Raw genomic sequence first — 26,323 nt, 5'->3', positions numbered from 1 at the left:
ATTTTCATGTCTGTCTGTACCCATTATGTGAGAGCCGTTTTGTATCAGAAAAAAAAAACAACAAAAAACAACAATAATAAAAAACACAGCAGTGTGAATACGGGGGGCAAAGGAGCAAGTTTTTCCCGGCACCGGGGATTATTGTTTTTGTTCTGGTCTCAAGGGGAAGTCAAGCATCTGGCCCCTCTTCTTGCAGATGTCCAACGTCTACGTGTTACACATTTATGATTATTATTTAGATACAGATAATCTTTACTGCTTCAATCATATGCTAAATTAGTATCTTTTTAAACTAGAACCGTTGTATGTCAAACGACTTCAGTAACAAAATTATATCATTGAAAAAGACAAAAAGATCCAGTACTGAGAATTCTTCAGACAAAATTTATACTATGAAAGCATAGCTTGCAGCTTTCCTTCTCTATGCAGCTGCCTAGTTTCAGTACCACCACCAATGCACGTACCATTAATGAAAACTCTTGGCACCTACAAATAAATCAGTCTTATGATCCGTCATTGCGTATGTTTTCTTTTTCTTTTTTTGCTGAAATAAACTATAACAAAATAAAAGCGATTGACCAATGCATCTGGAGGAATTCTGATATTACTTCTTATTACTAGAATTTAGCTGCCCTTTATTGAACAGGTCAATGAATTTAAGTACTTCGGGATTTGGATTGGTTATAATAGTTAATTGTAATGAAAATCAAGAAAACATGTTGAAAAACTTTATGCTATTCACACCTAACTGTACCATCATAATGTCTTGAAACAAAATATAAAAGTTATTGTAATAATAATTGCCAAATAATTGCAGAAGAAATAGAATTATTAGAACTTCAAGAGCATCAAGGGTGAGATTGGTGAGATTGCACAGTCAAAGCTGCAAAAGTCACTTTTCCAATTTGAAAAATTCTCTCAACATTCAGATTTACCCATTGCACATACCAAGTCAAAAATAATCCAATTTCACCGAAAGCGAATTCATGTTAATGCAAGACTAACTCTAAATGGAAAAACTATTCCAGAAGATAATCATACTAATTACCTAGGTCTCAAGCTTGACCAAAAACTTAATTTCCACCTCCCCATTTCAAACACAATAACAAAATGTTATAGAAAAACAAGTATACTAAAAAGACTTCTTTCCACACCCTGGGGCTGTAAGGAGAAAACCTTACTCCAGTTTTATAAATGATATATAAGGCCCCATATTGACTATGGGCTCATCGTCTATGGTGCATGGGCAAAGACCCAGCTGCAAAAAATTGAAACAATACAAAACGATATAATACGTCTCATATTTGGTCTTAGAAAACCCACAAGCACCAAGTTTCTGCTCATGGAAAGTGGATTAACAACAATAAGGGAGAGACGTAGCTTTTTCTTGATAAAACATCTTACAAAAATTGAATCAAATAGCTTACACACCCTACATAATTGGTTAAAAAATCCAGCCATGTATAGAGGCATTGCAAATGAGTATGCCAATATTCAGAAGAAATTCCCTGTACCCGCAAAGTCTATTGCACCAACTTTCCTCCAATCCTCGCCATGGAATTGGTCAATCCCCATAATAAATACTGATTTCTCAAAGTGGACTAAAGGTTAAACCCCATTGCTTTTGTCTAGAAGAAATTCGCTGACCTTAATACAATTACTTATAAAAACCATTTTCAAATCTTTGTTGATGGGTCCAAAATGAATGAGAAGGTAGCAAGTGGTGCTTTCCTTCCTCACCTGAAAATTCCAATGGGTGATATATTGTATAATAATGTATCTATTATGTTTGCAGAGTTAAATGCCATAATCATGGCATTAGAACACCTTATGGAAAATAAACCCTTGATTGCTAATTCAAATAATATTACAGTTTATTCTGACTCTTTATCAAGCCTTGAATTGCTGTCTTCAGCTCCTCAGTATAAGCTGGATATTGACACTTATCATTGTCTTAGTATTATAGATAATCTTGCTTCAAGTGGCATAAGAACTTATCTTCAGTATATTCCATGCCACTCTGGTATAAGTGGTAATCATCAGGTTGATGAAATAGCAAAAAATGCTATAAATATTGACCAGCCAAGTAGGAGACCAATCCCCATTAGATATTTACCGATGAAGACAATCAGATATTATGTTTAATAAGAAAAATCCTACTCTTTCTTCCTTTCCCAACAAGTATTTTTCTAAAATTTATCATAGAATTCGTTCTGGAACAAATGGACTAAATTTTCTTGCATTCTCGTATCAGTTTCCAAATTCAAGTGGTTCAGTTCCCCTGTACCCTCTTTGCAGGTATTGTATTATGAAATAATTGACCACTGCCTATTTGAATGTAATATGCTGACGTCTGCACAGCATACCTTGCACTGTAAACTGTTAAAGTTCTTCAAACACCACATAATCTCACTATCAGCCACGAGTCTAGCCAACTCTACCTGCACACAGAACAGAGAAATCGATATTTATCATCTTATATTTGAACTCCTTGAGTCGAAAGATCTACTGAAAGGTATCTGAGAATATCTACTAAATAAGAGACTACCAAGCCAGTAGCTCTGTAGCCCACAGAGTGAAGCAAAAGGAAAAGGGCTAAATAGTATCAACTGAAAAGCCCGCCTGCTGTGAAATAGAAGAAGAAGAAGAACGGGTTTCAAAATACATCATGGATCATTACGATCTGCAAATGAGTTTTGGTAACTCGTGCCACAATCAAAATACATAAACTTAAGAAAAAAATGCATCCAGAGTACTGTTTGTGTTCAGCATAACATATGGTTTTGAGTCATTTTTTCCAACAAAGTAGCTTATAAAATCAATGAACCTTTCACAACTCAGAAATGATCATTTAACGGAATAAATTCATACTGCGCAAACAAACTACGAACCCAATTTAAGAAAATTCACAGTCAAAATACGAACACACATGCCATCTGCCAGACAACATAGCTGACATGTAACAAAATTCAAATACATGTATGTTTGCAAACGTACATTTCCGTAACAACTGATATTTTTCATATTTCTATTTTTGTTGGCTCTCGTAATAAGAAATTATTGGAATGCGGCTCTACTCGTGCTGAAACTCGGTCATTTCTAAATTTTAATATATAATTCTTCAAATTTGAACAACTTAATTTTTGAAGGTTATAATGATAGGAGAAAAAGTGCTTGGATATATTTTGTTTTCCGTAAAATACAAACAATACTCTAACTTTTAATGGGATTGAGGGGACAGTAGTTTGATTCGTATCTATGGTAATTTCTATTCGTTTTAAGGCAGGCTTCACTATGAGGAGAGCTGCCCACGCTAGTTCATAGATTCGGATTCTTATTGTCGTGTATACAATGCTGATGCGTCAAACGTTCTCTGCACTATCATATCTATGACTTGACACAATGTTTCTGCGACTCACCAGTTATTCCACAGAGAGCTGACGTTTACAACTTGTTTTAAAATTCCGTAAGCTTTGCAAAAGTGCACACATAACGAACCTTAAAATATGATACATCATCAAAGCCTATTAGAACTAGAGTAATAAATACTCTATTCTTTTTTTTAAATTTCATGGTATGTGGAAGTTTTAACTAAACTATAGAGTATCTATTGATTAGTATTGAATACTGCAGTATTGATTTAGTACGACCATCGAAGTCGCAAAAAGACGACTTCAAGTCACACTGAAATCCACGGAACTGCCTGTTTAATGTTTTCAATGTCTTTATACTTGGCAAAAAAGATACCCAATACGGTATAAAAAAAAAAAAAAATGCTCAATGTCACTTAGGGCAACTTCAAGGGCCAATTATCTTTCAGGATATTGAATATCTTGTTGCTATGTGGGTATTTATTTCTTTATGTGGGTGAAATGACTTGTTGCTTTTTGTGGGTAAATGACACTCTAGCCTTTCAGCTGCTTGAAGAGATGGAAGCCCCACAATTACTTCTGGTAGTTTTTGATAGGTTTAAGTTTGACCTGATTACTTTGTTTTAATTTCTGTTCGTTTGAGGTTTAATTTATTAACTTCGAGTGATTTCTGTTCATTTAACGTTGAAATTGGTTGTTCATTCATATTTCTGTTCGAACAAAGTTCATTCAATAATTCATTCCTGCTTCTTTGAAGTTTTTATATTACTCTTTATCTTTCTTTAAAATCTCTTTTTGCGCAAAAGATGTTAAAAAAAATCAATTTCCTGATAAGTCTTTTTAATTAATAAATCATAATTACCCTAATACGTTATTTCGGCAAGATATAACCGGCCAGTCTTTATATAATATTTAGTCTTTTGACACCTAATTTTTGTTTAAAATTTAAAATTCATCGAAAATTGAATTGAAAATCAAGTATTTTGCAGTAGTGTGCATCAAGACATGGCTAATTGTAGAAAGAAAAAGCCAAGACAGATAGTCCAAGTAATTCAGAGGCAAATGTTTAAATGGCTGCACGGGTAAATGGCGGGAGTAAGTATAACTCTCTTATTGGACAAATACTTGTTTGTTAGTTTTTGGAAAGGCACGCCTGCGTCGCCTAGAGTCTCAGGCAGGTTGACCAAGAATTTAGAATTGACATAGGACCTTTAGATTGCCTGGAATGAGAGACAAACAAGGCACGCCCGCCTATGGTCTTAAGAAGGTTGACCAAGAATTTAGAATTGACACAGGACCATTAATTTGCTTGAAATAACAGGCAAACAATCGTTTAAAGCCATCTTCATCTTCCAAATAGTACCTATTTATTGCCTAAGCTTAGCCCCGCATTCTGAAATAATTTCAATTTTTCACTTTGTAATGATTTCATTTTAATTAACAATGTCAAATACACACTTATATACGTCCACCCGTACACAGATTAGTTTACTTCAGCAATAACTGCAAATTGGCTCGGAAAATGTAAAAACACACAAAATAAGTTAAACTTCGCGTATTACACATAATATATTGAACACAGGTACCAGTAGTTCTGACAGAGAAAAAAAATCGAAACAATTCGAAGAAAGGCAATCATCATAAACTTACCGTGCGAGCACCCGTCATTTTATGCAAAATTGCTTGCAGCTCAGATCCTTCGGGATGCTCATCTAATTCAACTAGGTGATATTCGACTTTAATTTCTTTAAAAACCTGTAATAACGATACACGTATAACAGTGGAACAGCAAAGCAGTATCTTGCACAAGTAATAAACAAAATTTAAGGCCTATACATACACAAATAATGCCGTAATTGAAGATAGTATGTTAAACGAAGGTAACTTAACAAAGGCTCAGTTTAATGTTTTCGAAAAGATTTAAAGCGTTAGACAGTTTCTGTGGAAGCTGCGATACATATGCACGAGCTATCAAAGCTTGACTCTTCAGCTCTATAACATCGATGCCAGCCTTATCAAAAGTATTTCGCGATCTCGAGAAGTAAATCTGTGTTCATGAAATCTTCGGATTTGGGGTTAAAGCATCGCGTGGCTTCTAGTACTGGCAAATGGACAGAAAAAAGCTCTTCAAACTCATTTACTACTCTGTCCAAAACATCGTAGAACTCTCTTCGCATTTTCTCTTCTGTTCTTGTGCCCTCATATTCAGTGCTGTGCTTTCCAAGTGTTGATGTCATCAAATAGTCCCTGAGTCTTCCAGTTATCTTCTGAACTGGTTTTGATTTTGCTGGTATGGTTGAAGCAAGAGCTCTTGTTTCCGACAGATCAGCTCTGACATTAATAGTCATCTCCTTAGACTTGCAGTATAGGACTCGAAAATACTATACATCACGCATTGTCTTCAGTTGGTTTTTTGTTGTGGTGATTAAAGTGTAGGCGTCTCAAATTATCAGATCTGGGGCCTACACTTGTTCAGAAAGAGGGTTGATCACTGCTAGAACTTCGTTAATTACATGCAAGTTGAATATGAAGGGAAACGATTTTAGTTGATTCTTAAGACCTGTAGCTTCTGCTACATCCTCCCTGTCAGAAGATTCTTGAACAACTGACAGAACTGCGAGCATAAAATCATAACTTACCAGAATTTTAGCCACTGATCTATACCAGCGAGACCAACGTGTCACAACTGTCCTTTCAAGCGTTAGCATGGACACGTTGACAGTTTTTTGGGCCTCGACAAACAACTGGTATCGAGTGTTGCTGTTAGACACAAAACCATAACTATTTGCAAAACTGAAAATACTGACGAAATTCTTCATTTTTTCCTGCATGCAATCGCCAATAACAAGTATAAGTCTATGGGAATGACAGTGAGTGTACATCACTTGCGCTGCTTTTTCCAGGAGACGGGCCTGTACTCCTGAAAAACGTCCGCTCATTACACTCGTCCCGTCATGGCACTGCCCAACACATTTTGACCAGTCAAGGCCGATACCCTTTATTTCGTTGTAAATCAAGTCGGTCAAACTCTCAGCGTTAACTTTGCGCATGTGGTAGCAACCTATGGCTCTTTCTTTGATTTTAATATCATGATCATAGCACACTAAGATCGCAAGTTGTTCCTTTTTTAAGAGGTATTTTGTTTCGTCAGCAAGAACGGCAAAATATTTTGCTTCTCTGACTTCTTTTGCGATAGAACTTTAAATTTTATTTCCTATGACCCAAATGTGTTCGTTTTGGTACTTGTGTGACAAGTAATGGCCATAGGCCTTGTGAGACTTGTCCATCAGATCCGGGTTGATTTCCGTTAAAAGACCTACCGTCTCAACGAAATTCCCTCGACTGGCACTGGACTCTCCTTCATCATGGCCACGAAACGCAAGACCTTGCCGTCCAAGTAAGGCTGTAGTTTTTTGCAGAGCCTTTACATACCTTTTGTTCTCTAATATTTCCTTTCCCCGTTCTTTGGAGAGGCATGAGGCATCTGATTCGGCCGTCTCCGTCTGAATAGTTTTAAATTGGGTCCAGGAAATGGAACATACTTTGTGAGCCGGTCACTGCTTTCGTGCTGCCTTACCAGCTCTGAAATGTCTTCTCACTTTCTTAATCCTACGTCGATGAATTCTCTTGCGCCATATCTTATCATAATATCATATGATATTATGTTTTTAGCACGCCATATCATAAATTACGGGAAACAGTATAATGTGATAGGCCGAATCCGACGAAACCATGCCAAAAGAGATATTCTTCAAATGGGTGACTTCGCTGCAAATCTTTAGGTGTCTTCAATTTGCTGTTTTTGAATGACCTGGTTATTGGTTTTTCAGGAATAAATCGAAAGCAACAAAAAAGTTTGGAAAAGGAAGAATAAACTAAGAGCTTCAGAGTTGAAAACTGGGCCCTTCAAAAAATAAGGGGGGGGGGGCAGGGCTCCCCCGGCCCCCCCCCCCCCCTAAAATGGCTCCACTGTTGTAATGTCTCGGGAACAGCTAGGGGGATTAATTTGAAACATTGCAGGGAGTATTGGGCGGGATAAAAGAACTTGAAATTTGATGCTTGGGGAGGGGATGACAAGGCCGAAATATTTTTTTTCTCGGAAATATTGCTTTGTCCTAAAATACGTTCCAAAAAGGGCCAACAATTTCTTCTGATAACAGGGTTCGGACAGGTCGGTTCGTTTCAAATTATAGGCTCTATCCTATTTTTATAGGATTTCCTGGCCCCAAATATAGGTCAAATATAGGATTCGGAAGTGCTCGGGATCAGATATGTGGTAGATGGCGTGGGATGCCTGGTCAAACAAATTCGCCATGTCCCGAGTTTTTGCATTTATTTTTTTTTTTTTTATTTCAAATACAAACGGTGAAAATAGTAAAAAACAGTAAAAAATCTGATAAACATAGTTTGCTAATGATTGAATGATACAAGTCAAACATTTGGAATCACTTTCGCTGCTTCTTGGGCATCAATTTTGATATGAGGTCAGTTTTTCTCTTTGCAAGAGACTGCTCCATTCTCACAGATCCCACCATCTGCTCTCTTTCACTAGTTCTGGACTTCAAAGCTCCTTCGAGCAAAGAAACAGCTAGGGCAATGTCTATGGAACTCTTGGACTCGGCAGCCTTCTTCATTCTGTCGTCCGCTTCCTGAAGTATAACATCCGCTACTGCTCTCTTTTCTTGCTGTGATGCTCTAAGTTTATTCCTTTTGCTTTCCAGGTCTTCGACTTCTTTATTTTTGTCGAGGACTTCCTGCTACTTCTGCTTGCTTTCCTCTTCGAAAACTGCTTTCTCCTTCTCGGATAGCTTTCTTTTTTCTTTTCATCCAGATATTATTGATACCGAGACCGTGCGGAACGTGCAAGATTCAATAGCTCTTTTGTAACAACAAACCGTTCTGGTTTTTCTCCATAAAGCCTCAACGTGTCATATACCATGAGTCTCGCATCCAAAACGCGTTCAGACATCAAGGCCTGGTCTTCACCGAGAATCCTATCAGAACGCGAGAACCCACACTCAACATCTGCGCTGCCATGCGACAACGTCAGCACCGTTTTGATAAGCTTGGTAAGTTCCGGGTACTTGCTTTCCCGGCGCTTATTCACCAGTCCAAAATAATGGCTCCAAAAATGATCAATCCAAGTAATGTCCTCATGGGATCCAGTTTCCGTTTGCAAAAGCAGCCAATTAGCCTGGGCGACGTCTGAGCTTTCTCCAATCGCAATCTCGCGTGCCACAGCTGCTATGCCTGCAATGCTTCTTGAATCCTTCATGTTGATTGGACTCAAACAGCGTAAGCCTCTAGAAAACCATCCTTTTCCAGAGGACATTTGTTCAAAACATGGCGAATACCCGAAATAAAATGTTTTCGCACATTGACATAGAAAATGGCCTTGTCTTTCAGTGTTGCTTTCTCACCGAAAGCTCGTTCCACATTTTCTGAAACTATGGGCTTTTCTGCAAATTTTTCAGCAAGGTTCAACAATTCTGGTGAGAAATTTTCAGTCTCGGTCACGAAATCTAAAGTAAAGACCCCTCCGCAAAGCGTCAGAACTAGTCTTTTGATCTCTAAGTGCCGAAAATGAATGAGAGGCTCTTCGTTCTGGAATAGTTGGATGAAACTCATGATCAGTTCTGCTGAGGCTAGAACAAACTCGAGTTGGGCCTTCATCGTCACACTTTTGTTATAAGCCACAATCTTCAGAAATTTGGGCAGAAGATTCTTCAGTTTTTTCTCTCTCGGCACGAAGTCCAGGAAGTACTCTAAGATTGCCAGCCACTGCTGCATGATTCTAGCGAGGGCACGCCCGACAGCCAGCGGCTTGGGACATGCTTGATGAAAGCATTTTCTGGAACTCCCATTTCTTTTGGCACCTTCGATAGTCTTCACAACGTGCAGGCCAGTCGTAAAAAAATGAATGCACAAGAATAACAAAGTCGGAACTTTCTTCTCCAAACACCTGAAGACCGTATCAAGAAAGCGTTATAAATCATATGGATGTTCCAAGTACCAATATTCAACATTCCCTTTCTCGTCACTTTCTTTTTTTCGGCATTGAACTTGTTCCAAACGCTTTTTGTTGACGTTTGGTCCGTCACTTCCAAACGTGATCAGTGTTTCAAGTGGCAGCTGATTCTGCTCAATGGCTGACATAATCTTCCTATACAGGTTGTCACTTAACGCGTGACCCATAAAACATGTAAACACATTTCTGCTCTGCGTTTCTTGTTTGCATGAACAACAATAACGAGCACGTGTCAGTAACTCCTATATACCAGTGTCGTTAGTTGCCTTGTCAAATCCGAGTACGAAAAATGAATGATTTTCCTTCATAAGCTTTTCCGTGCAGTAGGGATGCAGCGCATCAGTGATTAGATACGTGTGTTTCTTCGCACATAGGGACATTCCGTCAAGGATCTTACCAGGGAACATCGCATTGAAGGTTGCGACAATATAGTCTAAAGAGTTAACAGATATGGAACTCTGTACCGTCTGAAGTGCCCATATTAAGTCAGCTTTACAAACGGTATCATGCTCACAAAACATGTTTGTACCAACTAATGGTTTATCCTTGGTTGTTTCATCAACTCGAGACTGTCCAGTCAGGTGAAGCTGAAGTGGATGTGGTTGAGCAGTAACTGTGGCTTTGTGTTCTGCAGATCGCACATGTTGGTTTAGCTGAACAACCCCAGCTGTGCGACCAAGATTTTTCAAGCAGAGTTTGCAAAAGAACGAGTACCGGTCATTCCCAGTCTTGCACCATTTTCCAATATTTCTACCGCAGCAATCCATCTTAGCAAGCCATGAACTATTGAACTTGGTAGGCCCCTTACTCAATTCCAAAGCATCACCAGCAAAATAGCATCCCGCAATTAAAAGGCCATAAAAAGAAAAAAAGTGGATATGTCCAAAACTGGGCCGTATTCGTATCAGTCTTTCATAGCGTTCAGCCAGGAAACGCATAAGTCGCATGAACTCACAGTCTCATTAAGCAGAGACTGCTAGCCTATATACTGATCTTCGCTCATTTTAGACAGGCCCAACATGACGAAAACCCAAAACATAGGTTACTAAGTCAACACAACAGCATAGCCCAGGCAGAAGCAGCTTACTAATCCCAACACAAAGCATTAGTTAAGTTCAAACTGCTCAACAGTTGTCATTAATTATTGATCTACACCGAAAGACAGCACAGTCTACAAGCAGAGTCAAAAGCAAAGAAAAGCACATCTTGGCTTACTTAACGAGCAGTGAACATTGAAAATCATGAGCAATGTTCTTGGTGCTCTTCAGCCGAAAATATGGGAATAATAAGATTTTAGCCAAAATATAGGCATTTTATAGGAGTGCATTAATATATAGGAATTTATTGGAATTTATAGGCGAGTCCGAACCATGTGATAAGCATCAGCCAAGTTCTTAAGTCAGGGGACCTTCATGTGCAGAAAGAAAACCTTGAAAAGAATTTTCGGACATGACTGATGATGTTTTTGTTCAGCCCAGACAATAGGAGTTATTGGACTATGTATGTTTTTGACAAAAGATGAAAGACTAAAAGTTTCAGAAGACCCAAAAACGAAGTAAAAAATCTCGCGTCTCCAATTAGCTTGAAAAATACATTCATTAGTTCCAGGGCCAGGTGGACTCCGAGAAGAAACAAATTGAAACCAATTTTGACTTTGATCAATTCGTGATGCTCGCTTATGAGCCCAACTTTTGTTTCGTCTCTGATAGGGAAAAAATTTACAGGCATGTCGACAAGGCTAGATAGACCTCAATGAATACCTGAAGTCATGTTAAAATATAAAAGGTGCAGAAATAAACTCATATAATAAGCAAAACCTAAAACAAACAATAATTACTCAGGGCGAATAAATGAAATCTACACGAACAGAAATTAAAATGAATAATCACATTAAATTTAGAAACAGTAGATACTGCTACGTACGAATATATCAAACCTGAAATAAACTAAAATAACATAAATTACTGTAACTAGTGGTGGGGTTACCATCCCCTTACACCCACTACTGAAACCGAATAAACAGAATGTTCGCGGTTTACTGAAATCAAAATATATTTAAAACATTTGTTCTCTTTTATCATTATAAGATTGAAAAATCGAAATAACTAGAAATTCCAGAATTATAATCATAATATTTTTAACAATCAATCTAGAGTTATTAGTTTGGTATGAAGTAAATCTTAATCCATACTTTCTTCCTTCTAAAAATATCTATTTCAAATGTATAGAACATCAACCAGTCAAACTTTTATTTGATTACTATTAATACTACTAACAACTCACCGCACCACCTAGCCGTCTGAGGCCAACACAGCTACGCAAGTTCCTCCTCAATCCAAATCTATTCAAAGCCGCCCTCTTTACACACTTCCAGGAAGTTCCCATTTCCCTTTTTTTTTCTTTATGACATCTTCACATCACAACCGCAGTCGACTTGCTTTCCGTTTAGCTCTAGACGGTTGGCCGAAAAGGATCATCTTTGGCAATATGTCATCCTTTATCCACAGAACGTGCCCTAGCCATCTCAACCTTTCCCTCATTATAGCCCTAGAAAGCGGGATAGAACCACACTTATCGTACAGCCTACTGTTTGAAATACGGTCATTTATTGAAATACGGTTTTAGTGCCTGAAATATGGTTATTTGATTCGTCGGTACAAAATATATATTAGACATCTATAGAGATTGCTTCAGAAATTACAAATTTTCATTTTAGAAGTTTTATTAGGCATAAATGTTCTAAATGTTTGAATAAAACAAAATTGAAAGGAAGTCTTGACAAAAAAAAAAAAACATAAAGGATTTTCTAGATTTTCTTTTCTTTTCCTGAAAACTTGATTAATATCATGATTTGTTATAATGCTCCGACAAATAAAAACAGCACTTTTCAAGCTACACGTCATTTTCAGTAAAGTTCTAGCGACATTCAGGCCTTATGGTGCCTTTTGGGGGGAAGGGCCACCCTTTTTTGGTTTGCCACTTTTGAAGGGCCACTCTTTTTATGCTTTTATTTGTAAATCTTGATTAGCATTGTGATTTCTTTTTGTCGTTTTGTTACTGTTGATGTTATGACAAATAAACAACACACTATTCAAAATACAAATAACTTTCAGAAAATTGTAAATAACGCTCTTTTAAGGTTTGAGGGTCCAGTAGATCCACTTTTATTTGAGGTAATTTGTTCATTTTCAAGTCTGCCTTTATTATTCATTTTAATTTCTGTTCGTTTTGGGTTTCATCTGTTTATCCATAGCAGCAACTGTTATTCTCAAGTTTTACGAGAATATTCATATTGATTTCTGATCGTTTACATTTAAACTGAGCTCTTTACTTCTATTTAAAAAACTAATCTTGGAAAAAGTTCATTTAGATTAATGGCTACACAGCATACAAATACCCATTTTCTACGCAGCATACAATACCCATAAACACAGGTGCGAGAACAGGGTAATAAGTATCGTTTTTTGAAACGCAAGATTCCAGAGACAACATAAATTAGCCTATATAATATAATTAATTTATTAGCAGCAAATAAATACAGGTCGTACTGTAACATAAATATTACTTAGTCACTCTTTTATATAGCCTAGACTATGCCTAGAAGGGAGATTAAGCAATATCAGATAATTTGTGCAGTCCAATTTTTGGTGCTAAGTTCCATTTCTCTGAAATAAAGTATTTCTATTGCAGCCATATCCTTTAGTAGGCTAAAGAAGCATTTGTCTTTTATTTTTAGTTTTTGATACATATAGCATCTCACTTACATTGCCGAAACGGTGTCCTTTTTATAAACAGGAACAGAAACAAATAAATTATCAAAAGATGAAAGTACTTCTTTGAAGAACAAATTATAAATTATTCAATATACGCAACTTCTTCTTTCTTGAACTGATACGACGGTTTTAGGTGTTTCAATATATATCTTTTGGAATCGAACATTTGGGGTACATTACTGAAGTACGCAAGTTCCATTTTTCTCCCACTCAAATTATCAACGCCCCATGTTAGCTGATAACGATTATTTTTTAGTTTCTTCATGATGCAGGGGCTAAGATATTACAGCACTTACTGAGTATCACATCCACTTGGCTTTGTTTAGATTTATTGTCTTGAGCTCAGTCTATTTACTTTGGAGTTAAAAAGTTGAAGGTTTATTTTCAAGATATTGAATTCAATACTGAATTCTACATGTATCACTCAGTAAATAATTCATTACATTATAGTCATATTATGCAGTAAATCCAGGATTCTGATCACGGAGGAAGGGGTCTATAATAGCAATAAAACTACAGAACTGGTTACTTATGGTTCAAACACACACAAAAAAAGGGTCATATCAATTAATAGACAAATTTATTTTTGCTGACTAAACTTGAACTACATACAAGTTTAAGGAGTTTTATTCCAGTCCATGTGCATAGGACAGGAGATTTTGATTCCCAGGCCTGAGGGGGAGGGGGTATGGCTCCCTTTTGTATCCATTGTTTTATAGTACATACCTGTTAAGCTATTATGCAAGTATGATCCTTTTATACATGAATTTTTGTATATTATTTAGACCTAAACTTTAATAGTAAACCACTTACATCTTTAGCCATAACACAATAAGGGCAGTAGGTCTTGGAGTAGATTACTACTTTGTGCTGAACAATTTCAGCTTCAACCTTTCTTGCAAGTGATTCGTTCATATTTGCTCTAGAACTGATGAAGCTACCCATGCCTAGGGGGAAAAGCACTATAAGTTAATAATACAGTGTTACAGCTGCTCCAGAGAGTAAAAATTTGGTTACCAAAAGGTGGGCTTGGACAAGCTTGAAAAAGAATAAAGACTGGGTTAGATGCTACACTTTTCTTGATCCAGCTTTAAGCAAGTTAGGGATATCAAGATGGTGAACACTGTGGCCACCATCAATGTTATGAAGCTGCAGAAACACCCAAATAGCATCCATTGGATTAATCAATTATAAAGTGAGTTATCCTTTGCTCAGAAATCTAGATAAATATTCCTTCTATCCCTCCACTTTTACCTAATACCATGTACTCGCGTATAAAAGATTAATGAAAAAATCAGGGCTTTGGCTAAGCCCTGGTTTATCAAAGCTCAACGTAAATTCAACTGCACCTTCTCATCCCTATTAAGCACTCCTTATCAAAGGAAGAGGGACTACAGGAACGTATTCCTTCAGCTGTAAGAGTCAAAGATATGACACATGCAGTTGTCAACAAACCAATTTTGACTTTATCACTTTTGTATACTTTATCAAGTGTTTTTACCACCCTTTCCATATGAAAGGGTTGTCAAAACATCTGCCTGCAAGTTATTACAGTCAGCCTCAAGCGTGGATGAAGGAGAAGGGTTTGATGGTGGTCCAGCAATTTACTGCTGGGAAAAAACTATTCTATTGAGGCATTCAAAGAGAGCCAAAGTCTTTGTTTTTGTGATGTTTGCCCAACCATTAGGCCATGCACTTTCTGACTGGTTGGACTCAGCAGGTTCGACTCTTCACAGCTAATGGCGACGAGGTTTTCTCTGATTCATATCATGTTGTAGGTAATGTCCCCCAAGGTACTATGTCGGGCCCTATCCTATTCCTCACGTATACAAACGATATGGTGACCGGAGCAGAAAACAACATATCTCACAATGCCACCAACTCAAAGCTTTTCGGACCTGCAAATAAACAAAGTCTGCACTGTGACCTTCGTAAAATCGAAACATGGGCATAAGATTGGCTACTCGAATTCAACACAACGAAGTGCAGTGTCCTTCACTTTGGAAGCAACAACCCTGCTTCACCAGTACAACATGTCCAATCCCAATTCACTGGCTGACTTAGTTCTAAAGACAAGTCCCAAAGAAAGAGATCTAGGAGTGCTGATAAATGAACAATTGAAGTTCCACGGCCACTGGCAACAAGCAGTTTCAAAAGCAAATTCAAGCCTTGGTCTCCTCAAACACACAATAACCAGCCGTTCCGTACAGTCTTTCTAAGGCTCTACAAGGCTATAGTTAGGCCTGTTTTGGATTTTGGTACATGTCTCACCTCCCCTTCCTATAAGAATGATACCAGTCTAATCAAAGGAGTTAAGAGGCGTGCCAAGAAGTGCATAGCTGGCCTACGAGATCTCCCATACAACAAGAGACTGGAACGCATGCAGCTGCCAACACTTGTCTTCAGACGCCGCCGTTGTGATATGATGCTGACCTACAAGTATAACGCACAACCAAATAACCCCCTTTTTACCAAACATTCAAGTCAACACCATACAAGAAGACAGTCGCAAAAGCTGTCAAAACATTCTGTCAATACACAAACGTGGCAAAACTTCTTCTCTGAGCGTGTTGTCAACGATTGAAATAACCTTCAATCTGAAACGACTACTGCACCCAGGACTGCGTCCTTCAAGTCCAGACTGGACAAGGGCTGGAATGTCAGGCAATGGAAATATGAGTTGGACTGTCTGTCCCACTCAACTACCAACTGATGCCAACTTCATCATAATGAGTGTCTTGCTAGGAGGCTGATGCCGCTTTGGGCTTAAATTGCATCTCTCCTGCAGACCTCTCTTATGGCGTGTCACTGGGCCCTAACACAGAGACGAAATTTTGCCATTATTGACCCGGAGCACAACAGATCCTGTATGGACCTTAATCGCTCCGAAGTGCGAATTAAGGTAATTAAGGTAATCTAATACCAACCATGGACCATCCCTGAATTACCTAACGTTGATGACCTTGGAATAACACCAGGCACGATTTTTGAAAGTAAATTGCCCCATCAAACTTGGCTTCTGGAATATCTGAACCATGGCCCAACTATCAAAAACAGAGCAGGTTATGAAAGACACGCATAATTATGGCTGAGGTCTGTTGCACTGGAGCAAGCAAACCAAACCCGGATAGAGGGTATACTATCCTGCACAGTGGCCTCAAGAAGAAGACAGCAGCAGGTGTAGCCATAATGCTCTCCAAAAAAACCTCAAAAGCTTTGATAAAATCAACTCCCATCAATGAAAGGATAATCAGAGCCCAATTTGTGAGTACCAATGCGAAGCTAACTGCAGTGGCATGCTAAGCACCAACAAACAAAGCGAATGACGCAACACAGGGTAGCTTCTACAAAACCCCTCAAGAGGTGAAAAAAGACATTCCCAGTCATTACTTAATTCGTTTTGCCTGTGACTTCAACGCTAAAGTGGGGAATGATATATCTTACTGCCCCAAGGTCCTTGGAAGCAAAGGACTCAGGGAGATAAATGAAAACAAAATGCTGCTAGTGGACTTTGCATTGACAAATGACCAAATAATTGGGGGCACCATGTTTGCATATACAACAACCCATAAATATTCTTGGAACTCCCCTGATGGGAGAACTTATTACCAAATCAATCACCTTTTGATCAACAGAAAATGGATGTCCAGTCTGCAAGATGTGAGAGCTTTCAGAGGTCCTCACGTTGTGTCTGGTCACACCCTAATGATAGCAGAGAGCAAAGAAGTTACATGCACACAGAAGACAAGGTACAAAGTAAACCCAATCTTCAACTTCTTGAAGCTTTCCAATGCGGCAGTGCTTAATGGGTTTGTTGTTACACTGTCTAACAAATTTGAAGCTGAACACCATCAAAGAGGTATGCAATTAGATGGGTGCTACTATGTTTGGGTAAGCCAAGAGAACCAACAACCAATGGATATCAGAGAAAATCTGGAACCTGATTGGTGAGCATTGTAACTTAAAGCAGGAGCTCCTAAGTGGTGGTGAAAACAGCAACACAGTTCTGAAGAGACAAAGGCCTGGATAAACAAGTCAACAGGAGCGCAAGGGGGGGCGGCTTAACGCTACCTTTTGGATAGAAAAGCTGCCATGGACAAGGAAGTGGCAAAATGTGGTGACTCTAGGGCCATGTACAAGATTACCAACGAAATAGTAGGAAAATGCCAAAATGTAAATGGACCTGTAAAAATGGCAAATGGTAAAATTGTCTCAGACCCATAAGAAATTTGCATTGTACAGTCCTTGCATTTCGAGAAGATTCTGGACAGCCCCCACCCTTTGGATCTGCCAGGTATCCCCGCAATCCCCTTTTTGAACCTCCAAATCAGCACGGCTCTTTGTGGATGCCCTGGGCGCCTTTGGCAGCACTGGAGGATATACAGTCTAGGGTAAAGTTTCCATATGAAGTGGCTCTGGGGAAAAACAGCAAAAGGGATAATCAAAGAAGATTATTACCATAAACTGTAAGTAAGGAACAAATTTGTTAAATAGTAACTTAAACTTTAAAAAAAAACAGAATTTGAATAAAAACGGATACATCAAAACAATTAGCTTTATATGGTGATTATATATGGAATTCATTAAGTTTAATGTTACTCATCCAAAGCTATAACCCTGGAAAAATTTAAGGGGGGAAATAACCACAAGAAATCAAACAATCTTGATGAGAATCCCTGCATCACATTAAGCATATCTGAGAACCCTACTGTAAAGGTCCCAAGCTCCTATCCACAAAAATGTGGAATTTTGCATCTTTTACCAGAAGAAAGGTCACAGAACTGTGTTTATTTTTTTTCCCCAGGGGTGATTGTATCAAACTAATGATCATAGGAGACCGGGAGAGAGCTCATTCAAATGGAAAGCAAGTTCTAGTACCCTTTGTAAGTGACCAAAAAGATTGGAGGGTAACTATCCCCATCACCCCTTTTTCCAAAAAGAAATCCAATCAAAATTTTTAGATAACCATTCCATTCAGCATAGTTGTAATGTCCAATAACTATGCCTTTGGGGACCTCACATAGCCCATGGGGAAAGGGCTGTAAGTTACACAATTTTTCCATTGTTCACATGTTGTAGCTGTTATTGGGAAATGTGTTGAATATTTTTGGGGAAGGGAGAATTTTCTGTGGGGAGTATTTTCCATGGGAAGGAGTTTCTGGATACAATTTTACATGGGGGGCTGCCATGATTTGAAAGACAGTACAAAAATAAATACAAAAAAATTTTCAGCTGAAAGTAAGGAGCAACATTAAAACTTAAAACAAATAGAAATTACTCTGTATTTGAGAGGGGCTACCCCTTCCCAAACCTTTGCTCTTTGCACTAAAGTTTGGCTTTTTTCACAATTCGTTAAAAAAGACAGCTCAAATACAAGAGTTGTTGAATCTGAGAGAAAAGTTTTTGAAGAACTTTAAGACTATAGTGTAAAGAGCAGGGGTTTGGGAAAGGGTAGCTCCCCTCATATATGTAAAAATTTATGTTTGTTTTAAGGTTTAATGTTGCTTCTTACTTTAACTTGAAAAAACTTATTTTTTATTTAATAACTACAATGAAGCCTTAAGGCTCTGTTCTATAGGCAATAATAGCTATACACACATTTTTATTGTTCTCAACCAGGTGAAACTAACATTGATTTGAGAAAATCAACGCCTGTTTTAACAAAGAAGGGTGGCACTATCATTAGATTCAACACAAGAATGAAATATATTATTAGGGTTGTGCCTGAGACCAATATGGTGGCAGTGCATTTTCAGAAGAACATCCATGATACCAAGCTTCTTAAATTGAGTGATTTAGACATTTCAATTGCAATATGATAGTTCCTTTCACAAAATAGTATGCACATTCAATCCACCAGGAATGATAATCATTCTTGAAAGGACAAGCAATTCTATAGCAATTCTATAGCAATTACTAAAAACACTCAAACCAAACATTTCTCACCAACAGTTGCTGCATAATACCAAGCAGCCTAATGCAAATCCAAAAAAAGAAAAAAAAAACAGACAATTTTGGTAGTGGTGTAGGGCTGCTAAACTGAAAGCAACTCTGAGAATCTAATAAATGAAACTTTTATGAATGTAATGAAGTAAGGATTTTAACTTTATAATGTTTAGTTCAGAACAAGACATGAAAACCAAGGTGTGCAAGTAACTGAACCCCTGTGTAACTGAACCCTTGTGTAACTGAACCCCCGTATAACCAAACCACTATGCAACTGAACCCCTGTATAACCAAACCCCCATGCAACTGAACCCTTGTGCTACTGAACCCTCATGCAACTGAACCCTCTTTATCTGAACACTTGTGCAACTCAACCACCATGCAACTCAACCCCCATGCAACTGAACCCTTGTGCTACTGAACCCTTGTGCAACTCAATCACCATATCTACATTGGCTAAAACAGAAAAGGGTTATGAACCATAGTTATTTAACTATGGTATAGTTATTTAACCTTTACACTGTTTTAAAAAAATGGCCATCCCAAAATTTAGATTGGATGTATTTGGGGAAAAATAGGGTGGTGTGGAAGCCCTCCAATGACTTTTAACTCTGAAAAAGTGCACTGGAAATTTTGATTTCCAATCAAATGAGCCCCCTTCCAAATTTCATACAAATTTTTTCTACAAAAACTTTATGTGCAACTGAGCAACTAGCTTAACTTACAGCCCTTGCCCCAGATGCTGCTGGTGGGGTTGTTAACCCCAAAGGCATGGTTATTTGATCTTCAGACTGTTTTGAACGAAATGTTTATTTTTATTTTGATCAGATGTATTTGGGGGGGGGATGTCAGTTAAGAGGGAAAGACTGATTGTCCTGTGATTACCTTTGATTCTTTGAAATTGAACTTTCAATTTCCAATCAAATGAGCCTCCTTCAAAGTTTTTATGATCATCCCTTCTATATAAACCTTAAATTTTAACAATTGGTAACTTGCAATAACATACAATTGCTGATACAGGTGTATCAGCAATTTTTTTTGGAACAGCTTAGCATATCAAGATGAAACTTCTGGGGCATCTACCTGCTACTACTACTACTACTACTAATTCAACACTATTATTACTTCTACTGCTCCTACTACGACCTCTGCTACTATTAAATTAGCACTATTAAGGCTATGCATATCAAGTTGAAAATTTGACAGAATGAGGTAATTGAGGTGGAACTTGAACTAAATCAAAAGACACTATGTGCATGCAGATTTTCAAAATGGCATATCTCAAAAAGGGATTTGTGTATTAAGTTGGAACTTTCAGAGAGTGCTTAAAGGGAAAGTCAATTCGCCAGGTGCACTCTGTTGCCACGCTCCCTATTCACAGAAAAGTGACTTTAAAATAGCACAGGAATTCCATGGTCACTTATAAACTGTCAGATGTCTCCCAAGAATGGTAGCTGAGAGTTCAGTATTACCCCTCTCTTTCATCACTTTTCACTCATCAGTTGTGTTCTGTTAACACACAGTTGCATGGTTACATGATTACACACAGTTACAGTTACATGGGGGTTTAGTTAAATGGGGGTTGAGTTGCACAAGGGTTGAGTTGCATGAAGGTTCAGTAGCACAAGGGTTCAGTTGCATGGGGGGTCAGTTACATGGGGGTTCAGTTACATAGGGGTTCCATTACATGGGGGTTTAGTTAAATGGGTTATACAGGGGTTCAGTTGCATGGGGGTTTGGTTATATCGAGGGTTCAGTTGCTTGGGGTTCAGTTACAATGGAACCAAAAACCAACTATTGCTCAAAATAGGGTAACATTTTGGTATAGGCTTTACATCTAAATTCAATAGCAAGGAAGGAAGTATAACTTACCATTTGAACTTCTATTCAATGGCTGTTGTTTTTTTTATATATAATAAATTGCTACCATCATAATTCTATACCAGCTTTCTCTTGTAATATGTAGGTTATCCCTATGCTATATAGAAAACTTTGCTGATTTTGTTGGTTTGTACTATTTTTTATATTTATTTCTTATCAATAGTTTGATTAATAATGCCAAATAATACCAATTCAAAACACAAGAAAATGAGCAAAACTTTGTTGTAGCCTAGGACTATATCCAGACATTAGAGAAAAGGGGGACTGGGGTTGAACTGTCACAGAATTGCCTATTATATTTAGAAAGAGTGTTGAATATGGAATACAATGAAGTTACTCTTTTTTTTGCCACCTTGTTTCTGTGTTCTACTTAGGCAGTGCCAACTCATGAATATATAAGAAGACAGGCAAGGTAACATTCAAGATGAATTGCTTTTTGTGATCTTAGAACTATATCCTATGTGCTGGGGAGGTCTTTAGAAGCATCTACCTCTATCCTTTCTCCCTCTAAAGGGCACTGACATTTGATGAACTTGCACAGACTTTATGCTATAAAAATGGAACTTTCACAAATAGATCTACAACATATACAAGGCCTAAGAAAAGTATTTTTGAAGCTCATAACTTTGCTCTATCCTTTCTAAGCCTTAGATGTAGGGAAGGGGTCAACATAGGAGTTTGAAAATGCCTTACTTGGGCTTAATTTAAGCTCTGAATTTATTCCTGAAAGTATTATTCTCCTAATGTAAGTATTTTGTAAGATACAATAATAAAACACCCTCCATCTAGAATTTTAACAGGACAAAGATTTTTTTTTTTGAAGATGTTTGTAAAAACACAAAAAATTCAAAATCTGGGATAGGGGCATTTCTTGTTTTTTAATGAAAATTCACAAAAACACTATTTTTCAAAATCTAGAAGGGGAGAGGCAATTGGAACCCTTAATTCTACCCATCTTAGTATTGACATACCTTTTTGAAACTCATTTTGGTAAGATTCTGGATGAGGAGCTTTTGTCTATCTTGGAAAGTATCATGGTTGAGGAAGATGGATGAATGAAACTCTCAGGAATAAATCCAGAGGCTTAATCCCTTTGGAATCTGTTTTGAAGTACTAAGCTCTAATGCTTCCCTCACTAAAGGGCACACACCTTTGATGACTTTATAATCTTTATGTTATAAAATGAAACCAGAAGAAATATATAGACAATAGGCTAATGCTCAAATGAGGCACAACAAAAGTGTTTTAAGCTTCATACCTTTGCTCTAGCCTGAATTATATAGTTTGAAATAGGCTAATTTTTGGTTTCCAGTTTCTTTTTCATGGATTCTAGTTTTTGGTAATGTAATTTATATTACTTCAGAAAGATTTCAAGCTATGTCAATACTTTTTCTCCAAATTGAAGAAATAAACTTTCAGATGGGCCTAAGGTAAAATCTTTTTGGTATTTGCCTAGAGAACTAACTTGAGGGAAGGAAACATGTTCAGAAGAAATTTTTTACTTCATAATATGCAGAGTAATCATAGTTAACACATTTTGCACACATTAGCCTCACTATACTTTACCCCTAAACCCCTAATGTGCACATAAATAGCAGAAGTTTTATAGGGGGGAGGGTAAAGTAAAGCAAGGCTGAATGCAAAATGCATTAAATATGGTATCATAATTCAGTATATTAGGAATAAGAATTGTTTTTAAACATGTTTCCTTCTTTCCAGTTACTTCTGTATTCAAATACTATCTTTTTTGTCAGAATTTAGACAGGTATGGGGCTTTCATCTATGTAATAATCAAAGCCCTGTAAACAAGTAAGGGTAGTGACAGTAGCTTGTAACATCTAAAATGTTTTGCAGTTCATATTATTGAGTTACAAACAAAGTAAACATACCACATGATGCCTTTTTTATGCTCTTTCCAAATATAATAATTATTATTGTTGGAAATGAATTTTACCCCTATAAATACCAATTCAGGGTATATATTTGCACATTGGGGGAGTGGGGGTAAAGTTTAAACTTACCTGTCATTTGCATCAGAAATAAATTTTACCCCTCCTCCCCTAATGTGCAAATATATAGGCTACCCTGAATTGGTATATAGGCTATCGGGGTGGGGTAAAATTCATTTATGACAATAATGATTATCATATTTAGAAAGAGCATAAAAAAGGCATTGAGTGGTATATTTACAGTAAAGTTCTACCAAATCATATTATTGAGTTAGGAATAAAGTGAATACACCATTTGATGCCTTTTTTATGCTGATTACAAATATAATAATCATTTCTATTGGAAATGAATTTCAGCCCCCCCCCCCCCTATATATATATACCTAACCTAACCTAACCATGAAGGTAAAGTTCTACAAAATCATATTATTGAGTTAGGACTAAAGTGAATACACCATTCGATGCCTTTTTTTATGCTGATTACAAATATAATAATCATTTCTGTTATAAATGAGTTCCCGCCCCCCCCCCCCTATAAAGGCCAAGTCCGGGTTAGGTTAGTGATAGGCTATATAGGGGGGGGGGGGCTGAAATTCATTTGCGAGATAAATGGTTATTCTATTCATAAACAGCCTAAAAAAAGCATCAAGTGGTATAAAGCCCTTAATGAGAAATATGCTCCCATTTCTCTGCATTTAAATATTCTGTTTCTCAAGTAGGCTATAGGCCTTAGTCTGGACTACTAATAGCCTAAGCTATGACATTATAATAAAGGTTAAAGACATAATTTTCGGGTCTTGGATTTCCTGTCAAAAGACAGGACTATTGCACAGCTTGATTATTCGACTAGTAAGAGGATATTTAATTTACAAGTTTTGTAATACTTACATAAACTCTAATTTCAATTTTTAAAATTTGGTTGATGACACGGCATCTCGTCCCAAGCATCGCCATCTTCAGATTTTTCTAGTTTAACAAAAACATGATCAATCAGTTCGTAGAAACAAACTGTAACTAAGGAGCGACCCGGCTCAATAGTAACCGAAACTCTAAAAAACGGAATTTTGATACCAATAGATACATCAAAAGAATCAGATTTTAATTCTAATTTCCAATATAAGAGTTTCATCAAGTTTAATCTTACCTATCAAAAGTTACGCACCTGAGAAAATTTGGCTGATTTTCGAAAAAAGGGGAAAGACCCCCTAAAAGTTATAGAACCTTAATGAAAATCACACCATCATATTCAGCGTATCAGAGAACCCTACTGTAGAGGTTTCAAGCTCCTATCTACAAAAATGTGGAATTTTACATTTTTTGCCAGAAGAAATATCAGGGATGCGTGTTTTTTTTTTTTTTTTCCCAGGGGTGATCGTATCAAACCCGTAGCCCTAGAATATCTTGGGAGGACTCATTGGAACGAAAACTAAAACTTTTAGTGTCCTTTTTAAGTGACAAAGATAATGGAGGGCAACTATGCCCCCTCCCACGCTCATTATTTTCCCAAAGTCACCCGATCAAAATTTTGAGATAGCCATTTTGTTCAGAATGGCTGAAAATATTACAACTATGTCTTTTAGGATGACTTAACCCCTCGAAGCCCCCAGGGGGAGGACTAAAAGTTATGACCCGGCTCAATGGTAACCGAAACTCTAGAAAACGGTATTTTGATACAAATAGATACATCATAAGAATCGGATTTTAATGCTGATTTCAAATATATAAGTTTCATCAAGTTTAATCCTACCCATCAAAAGTTACGCTCCTGAGAAAATTTGTCTGTTTTCGAAAAAAGGGGAAAAGACCCCCTAAAAGTTATAGACCCTTAATGAAAATCACACCATGATATTCCGCGTATAAGAAACCCCTACTTTAGAGGTTTCAAGCTCCCATCTATAAAAATTTGGAATTTTGCATTTTTTGCCAGAAGAAAGATCACGGATGCGTGATTATTTGTTTTTTTTTCCACAGAGGCGATCATATTAACCCAGTTGTCCTAAAATATCTTGGGAGGGCTCATTGGAATGGAAATTAAAAGTTCTAGTGCCCTTTTTAAGTGACCAAAAAAATGGAGGGCAAATAGGCCTCCTCCCACGCTCATATTTTCCCAAAGTCACCTGATCAAAATTTTGAGATAGCGATTTTGTTCAGCACGTTCGAAAATATTATAAGTATGTCTTTTAGGATGACTTAATCCCCCGAAGTTCCTGGGTGCAGGGCTGAAATTTATGAACTTTACCCAATTTTAACATATAGTATTGGTTTTTGGGAAGTATACAGTACAGAAGTTTTCAGGGGAGATTTTTCCTGGTAGTAGGGGGGGGGTCCGGGGTTATGTGGTAGGATCTTTCCATGAGGGAAGTTTTCACGGGGGAAGGGAAATTGCTCTTAAGGGGACGCTGGACTTCCCATCATTATTTAAAAAAAGATCAGAAATTAAATATAAAAAAAACAAGTTTTTCAACTACAACAGCAGCAACATCAAAACTTTAAACGAACAGAAATATTACATATATGATTGGGTTCACCCCCTAGTCAATACCTCACTCTTTAAACCAGAGATTTTTTAGTACTTTCATAAGAGCTATTTATTCTAATTAACGGCCTTTGTGATTAAGCGGTCATTTTTAAAGAATTTGAACAAATTTGAACTTTCGCTTAAAGAGCAAGGTATTGACTAGGGGGCGAACCCCCTAATATATGTATTAAAAATATATGAATATAAAAGTTCGTTACGTAAGTTAATTCGTAAGTTACGTATATTTATTACTAATAAAAACGTTCGTAAATAAAATTAAACAAGTTTTGAGAAAACCATTTAAACAAATACAAGTAAATTAATATGAAAATTTTGTTTTAATTATTCATGTGCTCTGAGCCAAGATCAAAACCTGCATTTGTTCAAAAACATTCAAAAATTAAATAAAAAACAAGTTTTTTTAACTAAAAGTAAGGAGGGACGTTTAAACTTAAAAAGAACAGAAATTATTCCGTATATGAAAGGGGCTGTCCCCTCCTCAACGCCTTACTCTTTACGGTAAAGTTCGACTCTCTCACAACTCTATTTTTTTTAACAATAAAAAACTTTAGCGTAAAGAGCGAGGCATTGAGGAGGGGACAGCCCCTTTTATATACGAAATAATTTCTGTTCGTTTTAAGGTTTAATGTTGCTCCTTACTTTCATCTAAAAAAAACTTGTTTTTTTTATTTAATTTTAAGACGCGAGGAATTACAATGGAATTCTTTTAAAGGCAAGATTTGTATAAATCCAATCCAAAAGCTGAAACAATACAAAATGATCTTATTTACTTATTAATTAAAAAAAAAAAATTATCAAATGGAAGTAAAGAGCTAAGTTGAAACTTATAACGAACA

The 26,323-nt window shown here is 37.1% G+C and overlaps 1 protein-coding gene across 3 annotated transcripts; it reads right to left on the bottom strand.

Moving 5' to 3' along the window:
- Positions 1-266: 266 nt before the first annotated feature.
- Positions 267-23,859, bottom strand: LOC148940736 (glutaredoxin-like). Of its 3 annotated transcripts, none has more exons than XM_089104842.1 (4): positions 23,837-23,859; positions 13,986-14,119; positions 5,022-5,126; positions 267-486 (listed from the first exon to the last, which is right to left on the bottom strand). In XM_089104842.1, the coding sequence occupies exons 2-4, from the start codon at positions 14,115-14,117 to the stop codon at positions 391-393; spliced, it is 333 nt and encodes a 110-aa protein (XP_088960968.1). In that variant the 5' UTR covers positions 14,118-14,119; positions 23,837-23,859; the 3' UTR covers positions 267-390. The 3 variants fall into 3 exon arrangements, with proteins under 3 accessions (XP_088960968.1, XP_088960969.1, XP_088960967.1); XM_089104843.1 differs by lacking the exon at positions 23,837-23,859 and adding an exon at positions 23,772-23,793; XM_089104841.1 differs by lacking the exon at positions 23,837-23,859 and adding an exon at positions 23,741-23,781.
- Between the last annotated feature and the right edge of the window lie 2,464 nt (positions 23,860-26,323).

Source organism: Artemia sp. Qi Xiang Cuo, chromosome 19, assembly GCF_049724085.1.
Source record: "Artemia sp. Qi Xiang Cuo chromosome 19, ASM4972408v1, whole genome shotgun sequence".
In the NCBI taxonomy this organism is placed as follows: Eukaryota; Metazoa; Arthropoda; class Branchiopoda; order Anostraca; family Artemiidae; genus Artemia; species Artemia sp. Qi Xiang Cuo.
Note: the sequence above shows the minus strand (reverse complement) of the source record. Positions and strands in the feature narration are given on the sequence as shown.